The 27,853-nt window shown below is 46.2% G+C and overlaps 1 protein-coding gene across 1 annotated transcript; it reads right to left on the bottom strand.

Moving 5' to 3' along the window:
* Positions 1-34: 34 nt before the first annotated feature.
* Positions 35-26,966, bottom strand: ppp1r1b (protein phosphatase 1, regulatory (inhibitor) subunit 1B). The gene is made up of 5 exons (XM_088906076.1): positions 26,476-26,966; positions 8,145-8,228; positions 7,174-7,249; positions 4,387-4,536; positions 35-3,234 (listed from the first exon to the last, which is right to left on the bottom strand). Exons 1-5 carry the CDS (start codon positions 26,584-26,586, stop codon positions 3,062-3,064), a joined length of 594 nt encoding a protein of 197 aa, XP_088762202.1. The 5' UTR covers positions 26,587-26,966; the 3' UTR covers positions 35-3,061.
* Positions 26,967-27,853: the final 887 nt, after the last annotated feature.

Raw genomic sequence — 27,853 nt, 5'->3', positions numbered from 1 at the left:
CACGCAGAGAGACGGGCACACGACACTTTACATAAGAATAACAACAATTCTTCATCATTTTATTATTATTCATTTATACTTCCTTTCATTTCTACAGCTGTACAAGTTAAGAAAGAAAAAAAACGAGATTACAGCGCAATTAATGAGATCAGACCAACACCCGTCATCAACGGACCATCTATCTGTTATCAAACTGCACTTTTCTGTACAAATCTGTCTTCCCCAGGTTTTGAAGTATTAGTGATTTAAATAAATGCGTGGATTTTCCTGAGCCTGGCCTTTTCAGAGGCTGAACGCAGTGCTAAATACAACACCTGTATTGAATGAGGACTCTCTCACCTTAAAAACGGGTTGGTTGACCTCGAACTGAACTGGTTGATAAAATTTAAATCCTTCTGCATGAAAGTATACTTCTGATATAATTACATTATGTACAACATATCTGCTAAAATATTTCAATGTTTTTTTAAAATAAATAAATCATGAACACATTGTCGACACAATTCAATATTAACCTACACCCAAGCAGAACAAAATTAAGTCAGTATAATAGGTGTTCAAACAGGGATGCCAAATTAAAGCAATGCAAATTTGTTATATATTGATTTGATAAATTTAATTAATCTGTGGAGTGAAACAGCAACGGATCACACTGCTGGACAGTGGAGGTGAGCTCTGCTGTAGATCACACAGCTGGACAGTGGAGGTGAAACTCTGCTCTAGATCACACTGCTGGACAGTGGAGGTGAGCTCTGCTGTAGATCACACTGCTGGACAGTGGAGGTGAGCTCTGCTGTAGATCACACTGCTGGACAGTGGAGTTGAGCTCTGCTGTAGATCACACTGCTGGACAGTGGAGGTGAGCTCTGCTGTAGATCACAGTGCTGGACAGTGGAGGTGAGCTCTGCTGTAGATCACACTGCTGGACAGTGGAGGTGAACTCTGCTGTAGATCACACTGCTGGACAGTGGAAGTGAGTTCTGCTGAGAGCACTCAACAGGACAGTGGAAGGAGGTTGCAAACGTTCTGCTACTGATACCTTTGTTACTTCACTGTGTTATTTTAGAAAACTGTAGCTTGAGGAAGATTTCTAAAACTCCATTTACACCATTAGAGGGCTGTGCTGTAGTGCCCAGATGAACAAGTGTCCACAGTTCTACACCCAACCAGACCCTAATTTCAGCCCTAAAGGAGGATTACATCAGCCATGACAGCCATACTTACTACTATAATAATGACAGTAATAATGGTTAAAAAAGAGAAGTAGTTACAGAAACAATAGTACAACAATTCGAATAATAACAACAATGATAGTAAAAATGGAAATGCTCAAAAAAGGTCTTGTCCTGTGGGCAACCACAGTCATTCACCTTTAAAGGAGCAGTTTGTGCCCTTTTCTGCTGGGCCCTGATAGCTTGCCAGCTGCCTCGCTTCGGAACCTCACAGATTTGTTCTGAGCAGATGCCCAAGTGCAACTTTCCTCTTCCCGAATCAGCTCTCTGCTCCAGGCAGCAACTGCTGCAGTGAAGAGACTTCTCCAAAACCGTTTGCACAGGAAATGCACAAGGGGGAGGCATGTCGATGTGGTGCACAGGTCTGAGCCTCATGAACACAGGGCTGCGGGCCACATGCATAAAGCATTCTCTTCCTTGCAAAACGATTTTTGCAAAGGAGGGGAACAACCTAATGTCTGAACTATCACCAAGTCAGCCGCTTCCCACTCATTCCATAGGTACTAAGCATAGGATTATCAGGAGGCAATAAAGTGGACTGTAAGGGCGTGGAGTTGAAAAGTCCTGCCACACAAGATCCCATTTTAATGGGAATTCTGAAAGAAATTTATTTAACGAGATCTGTTTAAACTGACTTTAGTTTTTCTCATTTGGGAAAGACAGAATTGGTGTGATCTTAGTGTGCTAGTAAATGATATATGAATATGGAATTGTCTCACTAAGCTGTAGTTTCCCTCCTCCAGGCCCTGTGTTTGCGAAACTACAGGGAGCTGCAGCGTCTTGAGGGAACCAGACATCTGGGCACACGGAGACCAGACTCACGGTGTCAATGCCAGCAGGGACGTGACAGAAAAGGGAATGGTATGAATGCGATCTGTCTATGTTTGTGGCTGGAGTGTGAAGCAGAGCAGGACAGACTTGCTGTGGGCTGTGTGTTGTCTTCCCAGTGCTGTAGCATGCCTGACTGACTGGCGCTCAGTGCTGAACAAGAGAGAAACACAGTCCAACATCGCTCCGGTGCTCGCTGCACAGTCTCCAGCATCACGGTGCAGCTCAGCCAACGTTACCTCCATCCGCAGTGCTGGCAGCTGTTTGCGTGACCACGGGCTTGGTTCTGTGTTCACTGTGAGCTGGCTGTGTGGGATTCTGCACACACGTGAGCCAGCACAAAGTTGCTGGAGGTGTGGGCATGTTGTGTTATACAGAAAATATGCAGAAAGTCCTGCCATATGAAAATGAGCACCTCCAAATTGAGTGGCGCTGTCCCTACCATTCCTGTACCTATGGTGTGTCAGCCTTCCTTGACGTGCAGCTGCACCATTTTGGTATTGGTGATGTGTTGCAAACATACCTCTCATTTTCATAGAGCAGGGATATATCTGTCCATCTGCTTATATATAAAAAGCCTTCTTAATAGTTAGGACCCATTGTACCATTTTGCTGTTTTACAGAAAGCCATGGTTTGAATAGCAGGTCTGTTTGTGGGCATCTCTATAATGGGAACACCTGTTTGGATGAACATGCCTCCCTGCCCCTGTGCACCAGCTTATTTTCGGCACATTGCGAGGGGTCACCAAAGGTGAAACGTCAATCCGTGTGTAGTGGCTGACAAGCAGACAGACAGGAGCAGACTAGGCCACCTCCACAAACTGCTCACTGTAAGGGAAGTCACTTCCTATCCACAGGGCAATTCTGTCTCTCACACCCACATTCCCTCCCACCTCCCTTAGTCTCTCTGTTCAGTCTGCTCCAATCTCCCAGCATCCTCTTTCTCAGTTCTTCCTGTCTCTCTGATTCCTCCCCCTTTCCCCCTCCTATCTGTGTCTCTGTCACTCCCCTCTCGCTCTCTCTTCACTCTCCTCTCCTTCTCTCTCTGCACTTGGTTTGCCAAGAGGTTCCGGGGTCTGGGGGATGGCCTCTTCCCCTGCGTTGACCTCTGACCCTGTCAGGAGTGGGTCCTGTTGCTCATCGAGGGCTCCGCTCTCCAGATCAGATTTTGTTTCTGGGGAGACAAGAAGTGACATCAGAGCCTCGTTAGTGTGTCCTGCAGTCAAATGAACTGCGGGCTCCTGGGTTTGTAAAGTGAAGCCCTGTCTGTCAATTGAACATTTTAGCAAGTTTTCACGAGCATTTTTTATGACAGGGTGTGTAGGGGGAAGGATTTATAATGCATAAGGATTCGTGATGCCTTTTCTACCTGCATGCATTTGCATCATTTGATTAAACACATCAAACTGAGACCGAAAGCTCACCAATTGTACGCCATATAGCAATGCAATCACAGTTACATAGAACTTGCACATTTCAGACAATGGGTGTGTCTGTCCCGTGGCTACTGCAGGCATGTGGGTTAAGAGACCTGCTCTTTAGATAACCAGGTACATGCCCTCCACAAGCACATGTAAACCTGTCATTTTGTGGTCAAAGGTGCAGTGAGAGCATCATTAAGTGTGATTAAAAAGAAGCATGGATTCCCAAGAGTGTTTTTCGAGACCTATCCTCGTTCAAAATTGTTCAAAAGTTCTTTTTATTTAGTTGAATGAAAACATAATTTTGTAGAATCAGCATGAATACTTGCTTGACAACATCTTTAGATTAGCTGGTTTCTCTTTATGTTTGAAAGAACACGTCTTGGATGACGAGGTCAAACTCGGTCGCTGAAGCACACGCTGGGAAACCCAGTCTTCGTAAAACAGTGTGCAGCGTGAGACACTAACTCCAGCTGCCAGACACTCCGGACACCAGAGCTGCTGCAGAACGGTTTCTCAGCTGCAGTTTCTCCTAACGTCAAATCTCGGGGAACTGGTAATGGAGGAGTCCCCATGTGGAAGTCCCACAGTGGTGTGTGTACGGCGTGTCTTTGCCAGCTTGCTAATCTGACCACTTAAAAACTCCACAGGAGCTTCCAGACACCCACAGCTCTGTCAGCACGAGCACGCAAATGTGCCATTGATATCGATTTAGGATTTGGGGTAGGATTAGGGCTGTGGTTTGGTTTAAGTACGGGATTGCAATTGCGGTTCGGGCTCTGATGTTTGCGGAGACTCCTGGGCCTTGAATAAGTGGCCCGATCAAGAGCACGTGCGTCGTTTCAGGGTGTCCACCCATCGCCTTGCATCCCTGGAGTGTCGGGTCCCTTGGGCGCCCTTCTCACCCTCCGGGCTCTCTGCGGGGGTGCAGGGACTCTCCTCACACATCTCTGCCTCAGGGGGGCCGTCCTCACTCTCCACCCCCTCGGGGGGGTCCTCCAGCGGGGGGGACGCGCCCAACGCCTGCATGTGAGCCTGAGCCATCCGCTGCACCGCTGTACACACAGACACAGACATACAGGGAGGCAGAGGGATAACACAGGGACACAGGGATAACACAGGGACAGAGGGATAACACAGGGACAGAGGGATAGGATTACCACTTTTCCACAGTATGACCAGCACTGCGCTCTGCTTCCGCTGTAGTTGTTAAAGGGAACGAAACCTCGTGTTCTGACAGCGAGGCGTCGCTGTAACAACTAGCAGCTGCTTAAATAAGGGTACAGGCAGACAGAGACTCGCAGGCTGTGTTCATTGTTCTCATCGAAAGTTTGCAGCACAGCTAAAGGCATGCTGTAGTTAAACATGCACCCTCCTTTCAACCAATAGGTCCAGAGCCATACGTTTTACAAAAATATTTTTTTTTAGAAAAAAAGGATATATATGTTTCTTAGACATGTCATTTGCAGTTTGAAGCCAAGAAAACAGTTTAAAAAAATGTGAACCATGCAATAAAGCATCTGTTTATTACTGCATGTACTGTGCATACCCACCAAAGGTATAATTGTCAACCACCCAAGAAAGAATGAGACAGCGTGCTCCTCATGACACGCTCCCTTGCAGAGCCCCATCCCTATTTGCCATGCTGAGATCCTGACAGGAGAGTGGGCGCGTCTCTCATTGACATCACTGCAGGACTGCAAGGTGGCTGCCAAGTAATGGGAGTTGCTCTTTGCAAGAGAGCTTTGAGCATCCTGGCTGTTTATTGCTACCCTTCCCAGCACAACTGGCTGAATGCTACCACTTGGGGAAGCTGTCTAGAGTTTTTGAACCCATGACACCTGGGTTCTAAAGCCTGCTCTCCACCCTGAGTGAGTGTCTTTACTGGTTAAGACACTCAAGAGTCCCCCACAAACATGCTTCTTCAAATCCACGTTAGTGCTGCAAACCAGAGATGAAGACAAGTGCAGACAGAAGTGAAGCAGGTGACTAAATGGACAGACAGAAGGACTTGATTAGAGACAGACCATCCCATATACTGAGGAGGTGAGGAGACAGGCTCACACAGACAGATGGACAAACAATTGTCCCTATGTCCCTTTCCAGTTCTGCATTACACACATAGACAGGAAGGCTGATATTCACACATACAGTGACATCTTCTCTCTCTGTGTGCCTTTCTCTTGCAGCAGAGTCCTCTTGATAAAATGCAAACATTATGCATATGGACACGAGTGAGCAAAGCAGCATGGACACAGATTTTTTAAAAGCTGAGGCAGTACGAGAGATTCCCATCTCAATCTCTCTCGTTTATTCCCTGCTCTTCCAACTGCCTCCCTCTCTGCCCTCTCACTCCTTTCCTCTGCCTCCTCTCTGCCTGCTCTCTCCCTCTTCGTCGTTACGACCTGTTTTCTCTCTCCCCTTCTCTCAGCAGCGCTGACTCACTCAGAGTTACAATCCAGTTTGTGTCCCTCAGACACGCACTCTGTCTCCTCAGGTCACCTTGCCCTCTCACCACCACAGCACTGCGGCACTGGGGCTGAAAGCTGGGGTTTGAGTGTAATCAGTGTGCTGGGGTATTCCTGTATGGGCATGTTACTGTACCTAGGTGTTACTTCACTGGGGTATTGTTCTACTGAGGCATTACAGCACTGAGCTATTACAGTAGGGAGTATTAAAGAACTAAGGTATTTTAGCACTAAAATCACAATCACCTTTTGTCCGTCAATGTCTTAATTTAACTACGGTGAACAAAAATGCAGTTTAATAGTAATAGTTTGTGCAGGGGATCAGCACAATAAAACTTTACTGTTCCTGGCTTTGTTAATGAAAAAGAGATGTGTGTACAATTTCATTCCTTCCTTTACATTTAAAGGACCAACCCTTCTGCCAGGATTGACTTGTTGGGTGCACGGTCCCAGCAGGTCCAGAACCTGGCTCACTGCTGCAGTCAGTGGAAGTGCAGCACCGTGGTTACTCCTGTGAATGTGTGTTTGCAGCACTGGGTCGAAGCTTCTCTTCTTTCTCCATCAGAAATGAAAGTGCGTGTCAGTGTGTTTGCTGCAGCCCCAGCTGTGTGCAGAGTGCTGGTGGGTGGTGCGGTAATCCAGGGCTGATCCAGGCCAGCCTCACAGTCACTACACAGCTGTCACTCGACCCTAATCCCCAATGTACACACTGTGCACACTGCCCTGCCTGAGACAGCCTGAGACAGCACACAGCACAGAGAGACCGAGAGCTGAAAAACTCTCTTTAGCAAAGAACTGCTGCTTTGGTTTTACTTTCTTAAAACATCTCAGCAAGCCTTTGCTTAATGCTTCACGTTGAGAACAGGGAGAACAGAGTGTATTGAAACACACTGATAGCATCATGGAGCAGAGTAATAATAGCCTGAGCACAGCAAAAGTCATGCAGATTTCCTGTGACACTGGAATTGTACCCAGTGAAAGCAGGCTGAGCCAGAGACCACTGAAGGCCAGTGCTAGCAGGTGATGATGTGAAGTGGATGTAGGATTTACAGGTGCCATCCTAAAGCACGGGGAAGGGGGAAGGCCCAGTGGGGCATGGTGCTGGAAAACCGGATGAGACACCGGAGTTCCTCCTGAGTGAGAGGAAAGGCTGGACACCATGTCCCCCTGCACCATCTTCTGCCACATAGGCACGCACATGTGGTTTATCTCCCACTGGCCTACCTCTCAGCGAAGGGGGGTGGTACACGCAGGGGTTGGAGCGCTTGGGTTTCAGGATTCCATTCTCTCCTACGACCCACTGCAAAGAGAGAGACGTTCAAGCAGGGAGATGCATCAGCGTGCGTAGGCTGCAAAGGAACAAGTGAAGGTTCATTCCCTGCTGAAAAGAGCAGGAAAGAGACACAACGTTTCTGCTGTGCCGCCTTCTTCGGTTGTGAGAAGAAGACTATGAGCAGTGTTTCCCACATTAAACCTCTGTGCGTAATCTGCATCTTGATGGAAGGAATTAAGTTTTGCGGGGGGCATTGCTCACAGCTGTCCGTTCATGGCCTGCGTGTTTGATGGATGTGCCTTCTATTAAGCTGTAATTCCCAGCTGTTTCATCTCCTCTACTGTACCTCGTTACATCAGTTAAACCCGTGCTAACTTCAGAAACCGTTTCCAGTATTTCCAAATTTGACTTCTTCGCCATTGATCAAAATGACATCAATGAGAAAGGGAAATCACATTCTGAGCCCACAGGCAAGCCATTCTCTTTGCGTATGCTCAGACAGCTGTTAATTAGAGAAATTAACATGTACAATTTAACTGGGGTCGGCATTAATGCCTGTGTAAATCACATTGTCCTTTTGGACAAGATCCCATTGTAAATCTGCTCAGGGAACCTCTGTGTTTAAATATATAAGTAAATAAATTAGGAGCATTATTGATCATAGTAGAAGTAATATGAAAGTATCATCTTCAACAATAATGCAGAGAATTTCATGGAAGTGGACTGGTCCACATGCAGCACATCAGAAATGACAAGTGTCATCATATTATAATAAGTAACTTTGAATTTTCAAAATCAGATCACTGACTTTGCCTCTTGATTTCTGAATATTTAAAGGAGCAAGAGAGCCAGCTTGAGGACAAATGATGATGGAGAGTACACTGCAATCACCCTCCAGACCAGCAGAGGGTGACTGTCTCACCTGATGAGAGATATGTTCTTCCTCTGGGGACGGATTGTCTGAAACTCTGAAGAGGGTGGCCGGGGTTGGCCTTCTGCGACGGATCTACGGACAAAGAAATCAGAATGACACACAGGTCAGCCTCGAGTCCCAGTTCACTTTTTTCAGTCCATATTTCTGTAGAAAGAAACTACATTTCACTTGTCATTTTTATTTTGACCAAAAAATTCCCAATGACAAATGAGGCATGGGAACTGTAGCTCTTTTTAAAAACGAAACACTGCTTTGCACTGAGATTTTGTTACACTTTATTAAATATATTTGTTGATTTTTTAATCTCTCACCAAGGATACCACTATTTGATTTTGAGCTGTTACTTGTTGTCTCTCTGGTTTTATTTTCTTAAAACATCTCAGCAAGACTTTGCGGAATGCGGCATATTGGCAGAATATACAATTAAAGGAGCTGGCAGTGCCAGATTGAGTCTCAGCAGAGACTGTCATTTTCTGGACATCTCTCATGTCATACACCAGTTTCATGGAGACGGGGGCAATGTGTTTGCAGGGACCAGATGAACCTCTGCTATTCCTATTCCATTCCATTGCAAACATAAGCTCCAAACAATTAGTTATTTTAACTCTAAGTGCCTAATTAAGACATTAAGGGTATGCTAACAAATTAAAGGTCAATTAGATAATTAAGGATCAATTACACATGCATAGTACTGGTTGGAATGAACTTGTCCAATAGAATGGAGTAGTGGCAGCAGTCTTGTCTGCAGCAGGGGGACTAACTGGGCTAACCTGCCCACACCAGCGCTGCTGCCAGTCAGGCCCAGCCTCTCCGTCAAAGCCTAAGCAGAGTTAAGATCCTTTTTTCCCAGTATCATATTTCCTGCTTGTTTCGTCTCATACTCCGTGTGCTGTTAGCAGTCCTCCATTGGCAGTTTCTGCTTAGCTCAGTTCAATTTGCTCCAGCAAGGAACTGCTACAGACAGCAGTCCTCCATACAAGAGGTGCAGAAATGAGGTTGGTGTGTGTGTGTGATGGGGGTGTACCAGAGTGGCTTAGGCTGCAGATATAATGCCTTGCTCATAGACTCATGGAGCACTGGAACAATGCTCATTTTCCTACATTACTGTCTTCCAGTTCATCAGGCTGTCTGCAAGCTCCCAGTGATTAATAACACTGACCATGTAAGGTCTTCAGTCTGCTCATGTCCTCAGCCTGATGGTTCTTTAGCATTAACACAGGCGCTGGGCTGTTTTCCCACTTTTATGACATAAACACAGGGGCCCACTGGCAGGCTGGCAAGGAGAGACTGAGCGGGTGTGTCTGAAAGGGCTGCCAGTGTCAACCTGATCTGTCCAAGCCATGATCCCAGCTCGGCTCCAGACACGCACTGCTGACAGACATACACTGCAGCGCCGCCCCCGTCTGCTTGACTTCCCGGACTGTGCATCTCCCTCCCTCTCTCCTTCCAGCTGCCCTTTCTGTCCACACCGTGGGGAAGGGGGGGTCACACCAGCAGGACAGAGAGGGAGGGGGCCGATGACGCTGGGAGGGAGGCACGGCAGATATCAGTGCCGTGTGTTAATCAGTGTGGGCCTACGCCACCACGGCACTTGAGCTCTCCCCATTGCTCTCTTTTCTCTTCTACTCTTCTTTCATTTTCTGTGAAACTCGTGTTAGATCTCAGGGCGGACGTCTCTCTCCTGACATCATGCCAGGAGGGCCTGCCTGCCTCTCTCTCCATTCTCAGCAGTCTCCCCTTTCCTCTCTCTACCCTTGACAAGGTCCTGAGACACCGGAGGGAGGGGGAGGTGCTGAGTAACACCTTAAATCTGCATTGCTATCATCTTCCGTTCCCTAAAAAGAAAACATCATTCTCAAGGCTCCTAAAAGTAAAAGAGACGAAGCTTTTGTGGAGCAGGGGGTCACATGGAGCTGGTGTCCTGGTCCATTTACCGAGTCTGCAGCATGCTGAGTGAGACCAGGGTTTCACATCTCTCTCCCTTTGAGGGTGAAATGACCCCGAAAATGTGGGAACCCTATATCAGCCCAGTTTGGAAAGTCTTTAGAACAGTTCCTCTAAAGTTTGGTTTCACAGATTCTGATTAGTCCTGAAATGTATGAGCACTTTAGATTAGGCCATTTTTAAATGATTCGGCATTGGAATATATTGTTAAAGCAGTAATAGAGTGACATTACTTTGTCACCTTACATTGTAGATTAATTGCTTTTTAATAACAAAGTCATTGACCTGATTATAGCCTGAACCATACTTGAATTAACCCTACAGTTACCTTGTTCTATTTACAATACTTTATGAATGTACTGTATGGACTGCTGGTTTAATATCCATTTATGCAAATGGATATTAGTACAATATAAGTACAAACTAATATGTATGTGACCATTTTATCTAAATTTGCATGGAGGATTAGTGCTAAACAAGCTGCGTGAAGCCAGGACTGTAAGCCTTGTATTGTACTACGCCACTTGAAAGTGAAGAAGATTGTTGTAAGGCACAGTGGCACATGGTGAAAAACTGAATACAGTGTAGAGGTTAGACAAGGCATGAGCTCATCTCTCGGAAACCAAAACAGAGTAAATGCAGGCAATTATCTATGACTTCCTAGTGTTTCCAGCCTTTAGAAATTCAATTAGCTATCGAATATGATTTTGCTTCACCAATCCGTTCTCCTCCCCAGGTGGGGCTGCACACTGGTGGTGGTCGAGGGGATCCCCATTACCTGTAAAAGCACTTTGAGTGGAGTGTCCAGAAAAGCACTATATAAGTGTAAGGAATTATTATTATTTGGAAAGGAGCGATTTAATGTGGCCTTTAGAGTTTATTGTATCAGTGTTATCCAGGATTGGGCCCTCCGGGACCCTCTGCCTGCATGCTGGAGTCAGTTCCGGTTGCTGAAGGAGCCAGTTACAGAAGTTCTTGCAAAGAACAGATTCATTTTCAACAAGATGCAACGGAAAGCAGTTCACACCAAACTTTCAAAAGTGCGCTTTCCACAAAACAACTACTTCTATTAAATACGTCCTTGAGGAGTTTCTTAATGACGAACGCTGATGAAAGGAATGGATTTCAGAGGATTCGAAACCCTCTTTGTGAATCCGTGTGCATGCATGTTAGCATGTAGGGAAGCAGGTTAGCCAGCAGTGACCTTGCATCCGTAACTTGACCAGGGCATTAATCATTCCCTGAGCTCACTGGAGGAAAAGGAGTTAATTGAATCTCCCAGCCTGTGTCCCTGTGCGTAGTGCCCTTTCCCCTCACTCCATTCTGGAGTCTCCCGATGCTAACAGAGATCCAGGGGAGACTCCATTCTGGGGCACAATGATAATGAAAAGTCCCACTGAAGTCAAGGGCACTGGAGGACAGCTTATACTGTGCTTTTATGAAACAGACCCCTGAAATTTAAGGAGCAGAGCTGATGTCCATGAATTAAAACCACTGATTGCATAATCCATAGAGAGGCAAAGAAAATCACTCAGTTAGCCAGGCTTTCCGATTCTTCCTTCTGCAGGGGTGTTAAGGTCCCCATCCCATCTAGGGAGAGCCTGACATGGCTACATATTGAGATGCCTGGGAGCTCTGTGCACAATGGACACAGAAAAAAGAAGTCAAAGCTGCATTCATGGTACTGACGTCATTAACATTCCTTGTGCTCTGTTGGGCATTTATAAGAGCTTCTGGGTTAAACAATTTGTTATTTATCCTCCTTTCACAGGATGCCACATTTAGAAAAATTGTATTTTGTATGGCTAGAGGACTTTATCCTAATGCTCTTATGCAGTTGAGTTCGCCGCCATTGGAAACTTGATTATGTGTTCCTGTTATGCTGGGTCTTCGTTCCTGTTCTGAATCCTGAAGTGCCGCCACGTTGTTTCAAGATATGGCCAAGCTGTCCTGCTGTCTGGGATCAGTCTGACCCAGTGTGTGGTCATTGTCACTGCACATGGCTGTCCCTCAGTGGCCTGTGCTCCTTCTCTGAAACTTCCCTCAGCCTGATGGAGGGCAGTGAAGATGTGGGTCTGCTCTCAGGAGCTAGGACCTGGGCTGTCGAAGGGACGTGCATCTCTGGAGATTCCCCTTAATCACATACCCTATTAAAATCACGGGAACGTCTTAAACTAGATTCATGGGCTCAGGGGAGAGCTGTTACCAGCCTTCTGCTCACAAGCCTCAGATAATGAATGCACATTAGCATTAAAGTGGAGGCCGATTCTGGCTCTGTATCTTCTTCCTTTGAGTCCAGGCTTCACTTTCAGTTCCTTAGAAGCCACGGGGCTGGCTTTCAGTCTCAGAGACCAGAAGGTCTCATGCTGGCTTACAGAAACCCATCCTAGGCTCTCATTATACCTTTTCTCATCATCTTCCCTAACTTGAAACACTCAAGTCATAACATCTACAGACCAGAAATGGAAGGGAACTTTCAGGCACAGACATCTCCTTTTCCAGTGCACATTGGAATTCCTCATGCCACGCCTAATACAATGTCACTTTACCCAAGTTTGTGTTTCAACGTCACAGTCAGCAGTTATTTTATTTTTATAATCCCACCACACACATATATACTCAATATAGAATCACCTATTGATAAACGGCAATGATTCTCTTGTAAATGTTGTCAGGACCTTTGGCCTTTTTTCAATCTGCGAGCCGTACAGCACTCCCTATGAGGTGTGTGCAAAAAGGCACAGGGGGCGCTGTTGAGTATTTGAGGAATATCTTGTGGCTTGAAACCACGACTGATCTAGCCACCAGGAGCCATAAGCCTGGTCACTCTAGCCCACTTGACTGGTTATGCACCTTGGCTTGGGAAATCCTGGTCACAAGGCAAGAGTAGTACAGCTTAGGCCCAACCAGGAGAATTAACCTTTGCAGGCTGAGTCCCTCAAGTGCCCTTCTCTTTTGGCTTCACAGTGGAATGCCAAGCAAAGAAATGTAGAGGCTGGACTGTAATCGCTCTAGGGTCTCATCTGAGAATGTTCTGCCTCTGGCAGTCTTCCTGGGACTCTGCCTCAGACGCACACAGAGCGAGACACCTTCGTCTCCTGGCCTTTTCTCTCCCGTGCAGGGTGACTGTGTCCCAGTCTCACTGGCTGTGCGCTCCTCTCTGATTCCAATTCTAATTCAATTCATTTTAATTCACTTTAGTTCAAAGGTGCTTTACGGGCATGACTTCATTAGCAGAATTTCCCAACCTATTACAAAATACAACACACAATGAACCACTTGTAACTATATCTCTATCAGTTGGCCATTAACTGGACCTCCCTTTAATCTCCTTATACACACACAGTGATATCTGTTCTCTGTCCCAGTCTTTTAGGAATACAAGCTCTGTAAATCATCACTGTCTCACGGTGTTGATATTTTGCATTGCTTAACGGAGGCTTTCAGTTGATCTGTTGATTTGCAGTTAAGAGTTGCTGATTACCAGTGTGGGGACTTTACTGGGGACAGACCTCAGTATCCATGAATTAGCCTTTGGTAATTGGAGTGAGAACAATAACCCTTGTTAACAAACATGCTGTTTGAAGTGCTTTGAGATGACTGTTTTTAAAATGACTATACAGTATATAATTAAGTGCATGGTTATTATTTTATTGGATAGCCTTCTGTGACTGTCTTCAGCTTGCCCTCAGGAAAAAAGCAGATCTGTCTTGTGTAAGGATATTTTGTGATTCTATTTTTTCTCTCTGTGTGGCTACAGACCTTAGCAATTGCTGAGCTGTTTGCAGAACATTTACTCAGCGGCATAAATGCTGAAGAAAATCAGTCCTTCCATTTTTAATAATTTCTGAGTCCATACAGGGTCATGGTGATCTGAAGCCTTTTCTTGCAGACAGTGGGCACAAGGCAGGATAGAGCCTGGACAGGATGCCAGTGTATCACAGGACACATAAACATGTTCACTCAATATGTTATTGGGGGACAGTTGTCTCTAAACTCCAGTTTCTCAAGATGGCAAATGGGAAGAAACCAGAGTACCCAGAGAAAACACTGGGAGAGCATGCACACCTCACACAAGAGACTAGGATCGAACCCAGAACCAAAAACTATGAGAAAGGGAGAGTCTGGTACAACTGTGTCAGTTCCCTCCCTGCATCCAAGCTGACGGATAATAAAATCTCTTAGCAGATGAGATGCACTGCTTCAAAACAAGGATAATTCTGACTGCCCAGTAAAGTTCTTTCATGGAGCTTTTGTGCCATTTTAAAAAAGAATTGTGAATCTACAGTTTGTGCCAACATTAGACTTAAACAGGAACAGCTCCCATACACATCCCATCACATGCCCTCTGCCCACCTGTGTGAGGCTCAGGGGCAGTACAGGGCTTCTCAGGTGGCCACACCTGACCGTCAGCTCTCTTACAGACAGGTGCACTGTGGATCAGGGATTGGCTGTTAATAATACCTGACACGGGCTATTGCACAACAACAAAATGTTTAGAGCAGAGCCAGGTCGTTTTAAGCCATGTGCCCAAAGCCCCCTGATCTATCCTATTTGATGTAGCAGTGCCGCAGGCATAAGGGTGCAGGAGATGATCACCTGGGAAGGTGCGAACTGAAAAAGCAGCCACTTGCACTGCTGCAGCCTGGTCCGTCCATCTAGAGATGTCAGCCAGGGAGGGGGGGTGCCAATTATCCCACAGAGATGAGCGTGCCCCTGGGCAGCGGCAGTAAATACCAGAGACAGGCTCCCCCCGGGCAGGTAATTGGCAGTTAGGTTGATGAGACATTTGCAAAGTGGAGCAGAGCACAGAAGAGCAGCGCTAATGTGCTGTGCCATCAATTACGGCCCGGAGAATCCCTGCTAGGCCCAGGCTTGCAGCTGCTCACCTCACAAAGGTTAGCACCACCACCGCCACCTCCTCATCCCACTGGGCTGATTACTCAGCTACCTGTCTCTATGCAGAGCTGCTGCCAGCCACTCTCTGATGGGAGCGCTGCTTTGACAGCCCTGTCAGATCCCTTGCCAGTCAGCGCCGGATGTGTGTGGTGTCTCCCTTCTGTGCGGCTGGGGGTTGTGTACTCGGGCCAGCAGAGGCTGAATCTCCAGTGAGAGCGCTGGGGTTCTGGGGTCCCTCTCCCTGTCCATAAGCCCAGTCTCAGAGCCCCACTATTCACAGGGAGTCTCCCTGCTATACTGCCTACAGCCTACAGCTGCACTGTCAAGATAATAATAATAATAATAATTGCTTACACTTTTCTGGACACTCCACTCAAAGCGCTTTACAGGTAATGGGGATCCCCTCCTCCACCACCACCAGTGTGCAGCCCCACCTGGATGATGCGACGGCAGCCATAGTGCGCCAGTACACTCCCCACACACCAGCTCTCAGTGGGGAGGAGAGCAGAGTGATGAAGCCAGTTCAGAGATGGGGATTATTAGGAGGCCATGATTGGTAAAGGCCAGGGGGACATTTGGGCAGGACGTCGGGGTAACACTCCTACTCTTTTGGAAAAATGCCCTGGGAGTCAGGACCTCGGTTTTACATCTAATCCGAAGGACGGCACCTTTTTACAGTACGGTGTAAGTGGGAGGTCTCCCATCCAGGTACTGACCAGGCTCACACCTGCTGAGCTTCAGTGGGTTGCTAGTTGTGGGTTGCAGGGTGATATGGCTGCTGACAGATGCTTCCCTGCTGAAGATGCTTCCCTGCTTTCTGAAAACTTCCCAGAAAGCAGCCCAGCAAAACTGAGCGCTGCTGCACAGCCGGGAACTGAAATGTTTGTTTTTTTTACTCGATAGTTGGCAGAACATGTTGTGGCATACTTGGAGTTAGCTGAAAGGGGGCAGGTTATGCTAGAATATTTTTGTTTGCAGGGCTGTCCTCTCCTGCTGCTCTTGGGGGTATCTGGATGGTAAACAGAGCCTGCAGTGTTGAACACAGGGGAGCTGCTGAGGGCTGTTCACTGCAGGAACCTGCCTGCTGCTCTCTAATCCCTGCCCTGCGTAGAGCTCCCCTGAAACTGCTCTTGTCATTACTGCCATAGCCGAGGATTTTCAGTGTAAATTAAATCCCTTTTACAGATTAAAGAGGGAGGTGGGGACCGTTTGCTCTTCACAGACTGAAAATATAAAGCATGCAAAAGTCCTGTGGGAACTAGGAGAAAAAGAAAGACAATTACTGCAACCTCTGGGAGGGATGTGAAGTTCTGAGATTTTGTAACCATCTGGCCCTAAGAAACCATTACTTATGAGGACATAAGGAAAGTTACAAACAAGAGGTGGACCTTTGATGGGAATCAGCTTCAACAACATGGTTAAGCAGCTTCTTCCAGACAACAGAGGTTTTTAGCGCAAAAATGTGCCCTCTAGGTTAAAAAAGGAATTTGCTGTGTAAATTAAAATATCCTTATACAGTAGTTTCCATTTGTGCTGTCTAGTCCTTGCTATATTAATTTCACCTTTTTATTCAGTCCACTCATAATAATTTCTGTTGCAGACTAAAGAGACTCAGTTCCTTTAACCTACAGTACATGTGTAGAACACTACTCCGTTTTCCAGTCTGTTTTCCTAACCCATCTCACTTTTGCTAAAATATTGGTGTGCTACAGTGCAGCTTTAAAAGATTAACCGATGTGGAAATGTTCTTGTGATGCGAACTCCATTTTGAACAGCATTGCCACTGTCAAAAGGGAGAAGTCTGGATCTTAAAGTTTAAAATGTAAATACTCTTTAAATCTTCCTTTCTGTTCGGCCACCCAGTAAAAGCAGCAGTGAGGTTAAGAGAGTGTTTCTCAACATGGCATGTAATCTAAGAGGTAACAATGACTCAGAATCTCGTGGTGCTTACGAAATAAGAGATACAATTGGCAGGAAGTACACCAGCAACAGGAAAACATATTCTTTCTCCTGAGAAGCAGCTGCTCACAACCTGCTCAGGCACTGCCTCTTGCATCAACCTCCCTTCCTGGCCGACAGAGCACAAGACCTTGACATTTCGTATGAACAGTCCAGTGGAAACATCCATGTTTGCACAACACACGTGGCTCTGCCCACTGTCGAGACTGCCTCTCCCTCCACTCCACAGCACTGTGCACCTCCACCAGCCCCAAGAAAACATCGTTTCCCATCTGCTCCCTCACACCAAACACGGGGAAAGCAACGCTTCCTCTAAACACAGCTTTTTTACATACATGGGTGCTCCAGCACCTGTGTGCTCTTGGAGCAGATTTCCATGTTAGAAAAGGCAGGCAAGTGGATAAAGCAAGAGCACTCAGTGTGCGAGAAGTGAAGGGTCCGTGTGCTCTACCAGCACGGCCCATCTAGTTTAGTAGCTAGCGCCGAACTCCTGCTGAAGCTTATCATTGAGTTGGTACACAGCAACGTGGCACCAGAGGCTGCTTAAACCGGTAAATCCTAAAGAGAGGGAGAGAATCACCCCTCCTTAACCGTTTGTTTCAAATGCAGGACCAACAAATTTGCATGCAGAATTAAATGGCGTTAGCTTCTGATGGGATATGCACTTTAAAATACGTTCAGGACACTCCTGGTTGAGTTCTTTATTATGAATTGTGTTGGTTCCTCGCCCTGTGTTTTATTCCCCCTTGTCTTAATTTACTTAGTCTGGAATGCCTGTGAACGTTCCCAAGGTCGGTGCCGATGGTGCCGGCTGTGGCTGGGCGCAGGGCCAGCGGGCGCGCTGGCACAGGCCTGCTCTCCTACCGCTGTGGTCACACCTCGGTCCCCAGCTGAAAAGCCACAGCCCAAAAACCGAGAGTTCGGGGGGAGGGGGGGGGATGACAACAGCTGTGTTCAACCAGATGCAGCTACCAGTAATTCGTAATCACTCCTGACATCATTTCCTCGCTTAGACGCTATAAATACTGCACGTGGTCTCCTTCTCTCCCTCGCGTGCGTCTCGCCTCCGCAGCTGCCCCCTGGTCGCTCCTCACACTGCAGTCCAGGGGCCCAGAGGTTAGCCCTCAGCCAAGGGGGTTAGGCCAAATTTGGATTAAAACACTCCATAATCCTTGCAGTAGACTTCATTCCTGGGTGTTGTTATTCCAGTCTTTTTGGAGTAGGCAGCTTGGGTGGTATTGCCACTGCAAAACAATGCCTGCAGAGCAGACACACACACAGCGGCATGGTGGGGGTCTTTGCCTGTCATGTCATGCCTTCATACCGCATACAATGGATTATGGGAATTTTAGCACTGGTATGATGGCTCCGTTGGAAGACATTTACCTATTTTGAAGGTGCTCTTTATAATATGGTGAGCTCAAGCCAGTCCTTTCCCATCGCATAGCCCCTTGGTTCTGGTTGCCTGTTCCCGTTTGTGCTTTGAATTAGCTCACCTGGCCAATTCTGAAATGACCTTGGAGGTGAGGTGGAATGGGGGGATGTATTTCATTGTCGCACTGTGAATGGCCAGTGGCACAACAGTGTATGGTGCTACAGTCATTGGCTTCCCCTGTGGAAATTTCTCCCGCTGTTTGTGCAGGGGATATTTGTCCAAATACACCAGTAATAAAGACTTAACCATCAGGAAACTGTGAGGCGTTGATGGCCAGGCTATATTTACCACCACTTACTGTATACCACACTCCTTCGGACATGATGTGCCTTCCCCTATTACAGTGTCCTCACAATGGTTCCCTTTGAATTACGTTGTTTTCCATTTTTCCATTTTAAACACAGAGAGAAGCTTTTCATTGCCTGGTTTTGCTTGTTTTTACATTCGTATAATGTAAGTGCATTACACTCTTGCAAATATCTCGTCTAGTTAAAGAAGTTTAAAGAACTGAAAGAAATAATTTGTCCAAATTGAAAAAATGACAACTACAAGAGAAAAAATAGTCATTTGCTTATGCATCACTGCCTCAGGTCCCGGCTGTTAAAATGGATTAATCCGTTGCATTGTTAAGAAGCAGCACTAGACTTATCAACTGCTTCCTCTTCACAAAGTGCATTATTACAGAAGAGCACTTTCATTTCCTTTACTGATAACATAGACCTAGTCAGCTCTTACCAGACAGAGAGATCTCCATCTCTCAGACTTGATCCACCTGATTACACACAACAGAAATTAAAAAAGGAGGAAATGCAGTTTTTCAGATGTGATTTATGTTGTCTGTTACTTGGTCCTAACAAAGTTGACACTAGCGCTGCTAGTCAGACAGGAGCGGTTTTGTTGAGTTTTTTAGTTTCTCTTATTTAACAAGCTGTGTTTGCCAATTTCCTCACTTTGATTAGCTTCATATTGCAATCGGTATCCCTCTTCCAGACAAATGCTAATAAATATTACATTCCAACCACATTCCACTGGGGTGAGATGGAAAATCCTGGGGTTGTTTGCCTGCAGTGTTGCATTGCTCTTATTTGGTCACAGGCGGAGCTCGGAATAGACACCGGCCAGGTGTTGGTGATATTTATCTGTTTGGAAATAAAAGCAGGACCTTTAAACTCCCAAACAATTCCAGGGGGATGGGGGATTGGACAGGAGTGCTTTGCACCTAAAAGATTAACAGAAGGCAACAGAAATCACGCAGATGTAATGTAGATTACAACAATGTTGTAAACCTTGCATATGAAAGCTGAAAAAAGTAATCGTGCTGGGGACATACTGGACATGTTCTCAGAAATCTGCAAATCTGCAGTTCCCTGATTTAATCAACATATGGGACACTACTGTAGAGTTACAAAAATAAGTATTCATACTTCGATCCACTAGAAATCTTAGCTACTATTTGCTAGGAAGAATGAGCATTTGATGAAGTCAGAAGAGATGTAACCGTCACAATGTCTCACAATAGTAAGACCTCACTTAGAATATTGTGCAAGTTTTTTTCACCGTGTTCTAAAAAGGGATGTTGCTGCTCTGGAATCCATCCAGAAAAGAGCAAGCAGATACATTCCCGGACATACAGGAATGTCCTGATCTGACAGGTCTATAGAAATTAATCTTTTTAGTCTTGAACAGTGAAAATAACTAGAACAAAAAAATCAAGCAACAGATTCAAGAATTCAAAATCCTCAAGAGTGTTGAGAATGTCAACTCAGCAGATTTCTTTAGAATCAAGGGTGGAGTACGAGCCAGAGGATAGAAGTTGATATGGGCAGCGGGAGACAGTTTTGTCCATCCATCCGTTTTCTAAATGCTTCTTCCAACTCAGGATCGCAGGGGAACCAGAGGCCAGTTTTCCCAGAAGCCAGTTAACCTGCCTTGTGTTTGGACTGTGGGAGGAACCCAGAGCACCTGGAGGAGAACATACGAACTCCACACAGACAGAAGTCTGGAATTGAACACAGAGCCCCAGTGCTGCGAGTCAGCACTGCTAACCACTGCTCATCTGTGCTGCAGAGATACTTTTTTAACAAACAATATTCAGTGCACGTAATCAGTCAGGGAATTGACATTTTTGGAGTACTAATTCTTCATATTTTCTTCATATTTTTTGAAGTTGATATTAGCACAGATGCATACCCCTGTCCGATGAGAATTACTGTAATCCGGATTCAGTGGGTCATTTTCCCTCTGTGACATTTCCTTTCATTAGACATTAGACAATATCTAATGTCTAATGACAATCTGCATTAGACAATATCACAACATTTCAGCCTTTAGATGTGTGGTTTTGTGATGTTAAATGTTGCTCTTGCTGTGACCCAGATCAGGAATAAGCAGCTTTATGATAATGGGTTGGATTAATGTTGCTCTATTGCAGTTCAGTATTACCTTTATAGATCAGCTGCTGAACACCCATAATGTTCCCTTCTTATCAGGTGTTATCATAAAATTAGCCAGTAGCAGATTACTAATTATTGATCAGCTTCATTGGGATCACCTTGAAAACGTGAGATTTCAGACTGTTATGTACTGTATGCCAGTGTGATCAAATTCATCAGTAGGTTTCTGATTATTTACCAGGACGTAAATATATAACAAGGCCAATAACTCAGTCTCTGCAGTGCACTTAGAATCTCAAACCTTGAGAGTTATTTCCCCTTTTTGAGAAAAGAACAGGAAATACTGATCGTGTCAAAATAATCATTTTTGTGAACACTGCCCATGATGTTAAACAGCAATCTAATCAGAACACATCAAAGAATCACTCACAAGTCATAAAGAAACTAAAACATAAATAAAGGCAGCAAAGTAGATAATGAAATAAACTCCTCCTCTTTCAGATATCTAACTTAAAGAATGTGTTACATGTTTGCTACATCCTCTCCAAAGTTGCAGGGCTAAACTTTTCAAGTAACATCTTCTTTCTTCTTGCATTAGTCTAATACCTAGGGATGGTAGACAGATCTTGAAGTGATACAGATCCCTAATCGGGTTTATAATATGCTTGACAGTTTGCAAGTTTGTCTGTAAACACATTGCAGACTCTGTTCTGTGAAAGGTCAGTTTCCCATGAATGCTGTTCCTAATGTAAATCCTGGTCCTCCTTTTCAGAAAGTGAGAATAAACACCTACAACCATCCTAGTACCCAGTAGGACAGTAGGAGATGACGATGGAGCATCTATTGGAAATTTCTGCTCTTTTAAAATCTGATTTTGTGTTGATTTTGTGTGCCTTTAACTGATGTTTGGTTTTCACTGAAATTCATAAAAAACTTTTTTTCTCCTCAGAGTGAATCTGTGTGTAAGACAAAAAAAGAGATGTCAAAATTCTCTTTCCCCCATCCATGCACACTGGCTTCATCACTCTGCTCTCCTCCCCACTGAGAGCTGGTGTGTGGGGAGTGTACTGGCGCACTATGGCTGCTGGTGCATCATCCAGGTGGGGCTGCACACTGGTGGTGGTGGAGGGGAGTCCCCATTACCTGTAAAGCGCTTTGAGTGCAGTGTACAGAAAAGCGCTATATAAATGTGAGCAATTATTATTATTATTATTATTACACCTGAGAGATCTCTGCACCTGACTGATGAACTCAGCTGCGTAGTAAACTTGTTCCAAATCCCAGGTCTGAAGGACCTGATACATTAAGAACATTTTAATGTAGTATGTGAAACTGTCTTCCCAACAGGCTTGCTTATGGTTGCTTATGGTCAATCTCTTATTTAATTTAACAGATTAATAGTTTGATGCACTTTAAAAGAATGAACACTTCTATCCAAACTGGAAGCCATGTTATAGCTACTGTCCACCGAATCAAGAGCAGCATTTTAAATAGAGTCAATATAAATAGACCTGGAAAATATCAGTATAAAATATCAGTGGGTCTGACATCCCTGCTATAATCAGTCATAATTGTTATCACATCATGGTTATTAGATTAATAAATCAGGCCAAAGCAATTCAACAGCTGGAGCCCTGTAATACCTCCTAAATCTCTCTTGGGGGGGGGACTTGTCATTGCTGGTCTCTCATGGCAGGAACTCGTCCCAGACGCTGTGCCGAGAACAGCAGCAGAGATCTTATCTGTCAGGACACTAATGTAGTCTGTGGGGGGGGGGCCAGCAAGGTCTGGTTCTCTCTGTCACTGTCTGCCACTCCCCCCCCCCCAGACCCAGTGTGCATAGGGCCGTGTGACTCTCTCTGTGCCCCTGCAATGCCAGACAGGACGCACACCCCTGAGAGCTCAGTGCACCAGGGCGCTGAGGCGGGCAGAGCAGCTGATGCACATGAAGCAAGGGGACGCTGCAAGCAAGGGCTCTGAAAACTCAGAAGAATGTCAAAAGATGCAGAATCATTTACCGGCTATGTAATAGAGGTCCTGTAAATAACTTTTAAATGAAGTGAAGTCAAGCATAGCTAGCATTCTTACCAGGTACAGATAGTTATTCCCTGGTGCTCTAATTATGCGTCTCAGCTGAATTTTCTGTCTGCTCAGTTCACAGACAGTTGGATTGTAAAAGTACACACTGTAGGCACAGCATCCTTTAAAACCACAGCCTTACTGTCACTGTTTCACGGGAGGCACGTCTTTACGCACAGAGTTGTGGGTGTGTGAAGCAGACTCACCTGGGCTGCAGTAACTGATTTGCTGGGATGGGCACAGCTGCGTGGCCATTTCCTTAGGCTCCCCTAGCAATGAAACGAGGGGGTCATGACACCCCCTGTGTTCTCAGATAACTGCCTGACAATTCATTCCATGACTGGTAACCAATAGTCATTTGCTGAGTTGTGAGAAATAAAAGATCGGGACTAATTTATGTTACGTGATTAATGGTACCTAATGTCTGCACAGCAAATTCATTATACTGCAGGATTAAAAAGCAGGGGACTTGTGGGAGGGCTGTTAAAACTTGACCCCTTGAGACAACCAGAAAAAATCCTGCAAGAGTCTTATTGTACTTGTGCCTTGGGTCCATCAGTCCAGATGCCAAATCCGCTTCAGTAGTGTTAGCGTGAGATTACATGACTCTTGTCTGCATGGGGTGCTGGTCTGATGTAGGGGTAACCCCAGGAATGCTGGGACCCACTATTCTCAAGGGTACAACAGTAGTGTGTGCAGTGGGGATTGGACCCACAAACCTCTCCTTGGGAATCCAGAGTCCTAATTCCTGCTCTATACTGCCCATTCTATGTTATTAATATTATTAGACCTTGTATATCAGCCTCTAATCAGGATTTGCTCTCATTAGTAGATTCTGCCCTCAGCTGTGATGCCCCATTTAGTTTTTTTTTTAATATTCATTTTTTAATGTTAACCTGCTCTGTGACTCAGGGGCCCTAGGGATCCACAAGGATCCCAGATGCAGGTGTCACAGGTGAAAAATTAGCCGCGTCTATTATTAGATTATCTAAAATGAATACAGGCGTAAAATTAGAACTGATTCATTAAAAATGAGTGAAGCCTCACAGCCAGTGTCTGAATCAGGGGCGAATTTGACACTTTCTCCCATTTCAAGCTTGTGGTTGGCGTGTCGGCAGCTGAAATCGAGCCAGAGATTTTACAAAGAGACCTGTTGTTTACTTTCCATGTTGCATACAAAGCGCCACCCCCCCCCCCCTCTTCCAGGGAGACAGGAGTTGGTCAGGAAAGTTAAGGCTGCTGCTGATGGGGTGGGGTGGACTGGGCATGGACAGTCCAGTTCAGATCCAGTGTCCCACCATCTTTAGACTCACAGTGAATAGATAAATAATGTGAGTTTTGCTCCCCCTGCAAGATAACTGCAGAAATGAACTCTTCCTCCCCAACATGAGACACATTAATCCTCCAACCCAACTCTCTGGTTTGAGACAGGCAGACCAGACCTGTCTCTGCAGTGATGCAATGGCAAACACGTCTTATCTGCCCCTCCTTTCCCTTGGCTCAGACGCTGAACGAAGGCATGAAAGATGGAGATGGGAGCCGCAATAAAAAGACTGATAAAGCCTGAAATAGAGTTCAGACATGTAACCGCTCTTGGTGAGGAAAAAAAACTTTAAACGTGGCAGTATACTCAGCAGTACATCTGTGACGGCAATTTATTACTGGATTAACTATAAATAAGTGTCTCAGGGCTGGAGCTGTCATCTGGAATCCCGGTGCATGTCTGCCTCTGAGCTCAGTTTTGCAAGCTCCATTTCTTAAGAGATCAGAGAGGGTTTTGAAACCGATCCTCGCTCCGTCAACACGGCGCAGCCCGCGTCTTCTCCTGCCACTTGCAAACTTTGCCCCGAGCCACGCACCCCCGGGCACTGAGTGAAACATAGCCCTGGCCAATTGAGGAAGGGAGGGAGGACCACGAGTGTGGTAAAGAGAGGGCCGTGGGGCGGGGGGATTGCTGCTGCGGCTGATGGGATAAATGTCGCTGTTCGAGAGCAGAGCCCCGGAGGAGGGGCTGTCATGCTGCTCGGGGATCAAGGGGTCAAGGCCTGATGGGATAATCCCGCCACAGCTGGCCCTGCGTGCATCACTCCCTGCAGGCAGCGAGGGGCGAGGCGATGACACTCCCCAGGCAGCGAGTTAAACACCCTGCCTGCCCCCCCGGCTCCCTCTCCCCCCCACTACCCCACAGTCCATTGCACAGCCCGGAGAGCGATCTCACGCTGGCGCTCCAGGGAAATAACACTGCCAGCATGGAGAGAGCAGTGTTCTGCCAACCCAACATCTACTTGCATTTTCTTTTCTTTTTTTTTTTACTTTATTTTGCTTTCATTTTCGGTGGCACATTTGAGTCTCTGCTGTGTTTTTCCTTGCCCTCTTTTACCTCTAAATAAACAAACAGGCTGACAGTCACCAGGATAAGTGTTGGCACCCGACATCTGACAGAAATCCCTTCTCTAATTAATTAGGAGTTCTTAACACGTGTCACATTACACCTGTCAGCAGTGCCTCTTTTAAAATTATTGAACTCTCTCCCTGCAAAGGCATGACAGGATTCGGAACCAAACTGATACAGAATGAAGGCCCAGCATCCGAAGTCCGACTTGCTCTTTTTTGTCAGACCTTAATCCAAAATATGAAAGACTCAGTACTAAAAGGATCAACTGGGGCAGATTATAAAGGGTGTCTGGTCTCATGCCTTGAGTGTCCCAGCTGGATTCTTTGTTATGCATCTCACTTCGCCAGCGCAACGCTGTGTAGAAGAAAGCCTGTCCTGGAGAGAGACGGGTGAAAGCGATATCGCAGACAAGCTGACAGGTACCGCGCATCACGGCGGCAGCCTCCAGAGACCTCTCCCTTCCCAGCCTGTCTAGAATCGAAGCAAGCTGACAGGGCTCGCCTGCTGCTTGCGGGAGAGCTGCCTCTGTGGGAGTGCTGGGCCGTGGGTCCTGAGCACTGGGACCAGCACAGGGAACAAGCTGGAGAGACTTTTAGAAGTCCCCACTTCAGATATAGTACGTCCCTTTAAGACGAAAGGGAAAAGTCTCTTGGTCTCCCAGAGAGAGAAAGAGAGAGGAAGAGGGAGCTTTTACGGTCAGTTTCTTTCCAACAAAAACCCAGCAGGTCTTGGAAAGACAGAGAGAGACATCCAACGTGTTTTCCACACATGAAAAAAACGACAAGGAAAATTTTCCAACAAATTCTTTGGCGATACCTGCGTGAGGTGTCGTTCCAGTACAGCTGTCTTGCATTGTACCGTGTGGGAAACTGAGAGAAAACTAAAGAGCAAGAAGAACAGGCTGGTATACCTACAGGACCTGCTATACGCAGAGAGCTGATTCTTCGGCTTTCTGTTGCTCTAAGACTGACCTCCGACCTACCAGTTCTCTGTCGACATGACCACAGCACAGCCCTTATGACAGCTCGCCTAGGAGAATCGTGGCTTAATCAGCGTGTGTCAGAGGGAGAAAGAGTGTGGCTAAAGCCGTTTAATCAGAGGAACAGATGTGGTATAGCACTGGAAAGCCTGCTGCACAGCATTGCAAAAGTCCAGCAGAAATGTATGTGACACAGCCATAGCAAACTCTCGCAAGACAGAGGGCTGCACACTCACCATCTCCACCTGCCTCGGGTCCAGCTGGCTGGGCATAGGTGCCGGTACTGAGAACTGGATCTTCCTCCTCTCCTTGGGCTCCCCGGAGCCCGCTGTGGGCATGGGCTCCATCTTTCCCTCCGTCCGTCCTTCCCGACGATCCTGTCCTGGTGTCTGACCACGAGGCTGCTGGTGGGGGGGGGCGAGGAATCTCCGGGACCGGCCGAGAGGGGGGATTCCGAAGGAGGTGAAAGTCAGGAAAGCTGGGAGGAATCCAACAGGGACGACGGCAGCCAGGATCTGCCTGTCTGTCACTGACACTCACTCGCTCCTGCTGGCGAGACGTCCCTCTTCCTCCTCACCCCCACCTTCTCTCTCTCTTCTCTGCCCTTCGCTCGCTCTGCCTCCACCACCCCTCTTCTCTGTTTCCTGCAAGCGTCTGCCTCCCGTCTGCCTCTGCCTCCTGCCAGCGATCTCGCTCGCTCTTCTGACAACCTGCTCCGCCGACGACTGACTGGGACGTCCTTACAGTAGGAGGGTGAGAGGGAGGGGCGGGGAGTGAGAGGGAGGAGAGAGAGAGAGAGCGGTCCTGTGTCTGTCTGTGTGTGTGCGCACACAGATCTTTCCACACCTCTTCCTGGTGACCACAGTGTCTGCTGGCTTTAACCCCCACTCAGCTCTCCGGGGACTTAATGAAGTCCTTCATCAATTGATTGTTCAAAGAATCATTTGCCAGCATTATTCAGCTGCTAAACATTGCATTTTTTTTGGTTACATTTAAATATGTACTAGTTAACCTGAAATCTTTAACAGTTTAAGGTCTAGAAGCAAGATAGATCTAATCAATCAAATTACCGATTGAGCAAAGGGCCCAGTTAAATGATTAGGGGCTGAGCTGGAGTGAGGAGACACTCAGGTCCACCACTATGAAAACTGGCACGACCTGAGATCTGTTTGTATGAGTAAATAAGCTGATTTGTACTGATTGCAATGCCTATAGTAAATATATATGATAATAATTAAATAATTGATTACTCGTTCCAAATATTTGCTTTCAATTGATTGATTGTGACACCGGGGACTTTTTTAATGGGGTTGTTTTGCTGTTTTGGAGGAGCAAAGGTTTCACTATAATCTTGCTCAATGCACAGTTACATTCTAATTGATGTTTTCATCAGTTCAAAAGAACAAAACATAAACTAGTCCTGGCTGCCCTGTGCCAACGCTGAGACTGCTCAGCAGTTGTGAGATAAGCTTTGACTGCATCTGTAGGCCTGCTGTTAAAAGGTACACTTCGAGAATGAATTTGCTGAATCTTGACCTGCCAGTTGATCCTATTTTAAAACTTGAAATCTTAATCTGTGTTTATTTCTGTGACTTGAGGCGGAGCTTTGAAAAA

This window comes from Atractosteus spatula, chromosome 26 (genome assembly GCF_055471065.1).
Source record: "Atractosteus spatula isolate fAtrSpa1 chromosome 26, fAtrSpa1.hap1, whole genome shotgun sequence".
Taxonomy (NCBI): Eukaryota; Metazoa; Chordata; class Actinopteri; order Semionotiformes; family Lepisosteidae; genus Atractosteus; species Atractosteus spatula.
Note: the sequence above shows the minus strand (reverse complement) of the source record. Positions and strands in the feature narration are given on the sequence as shown.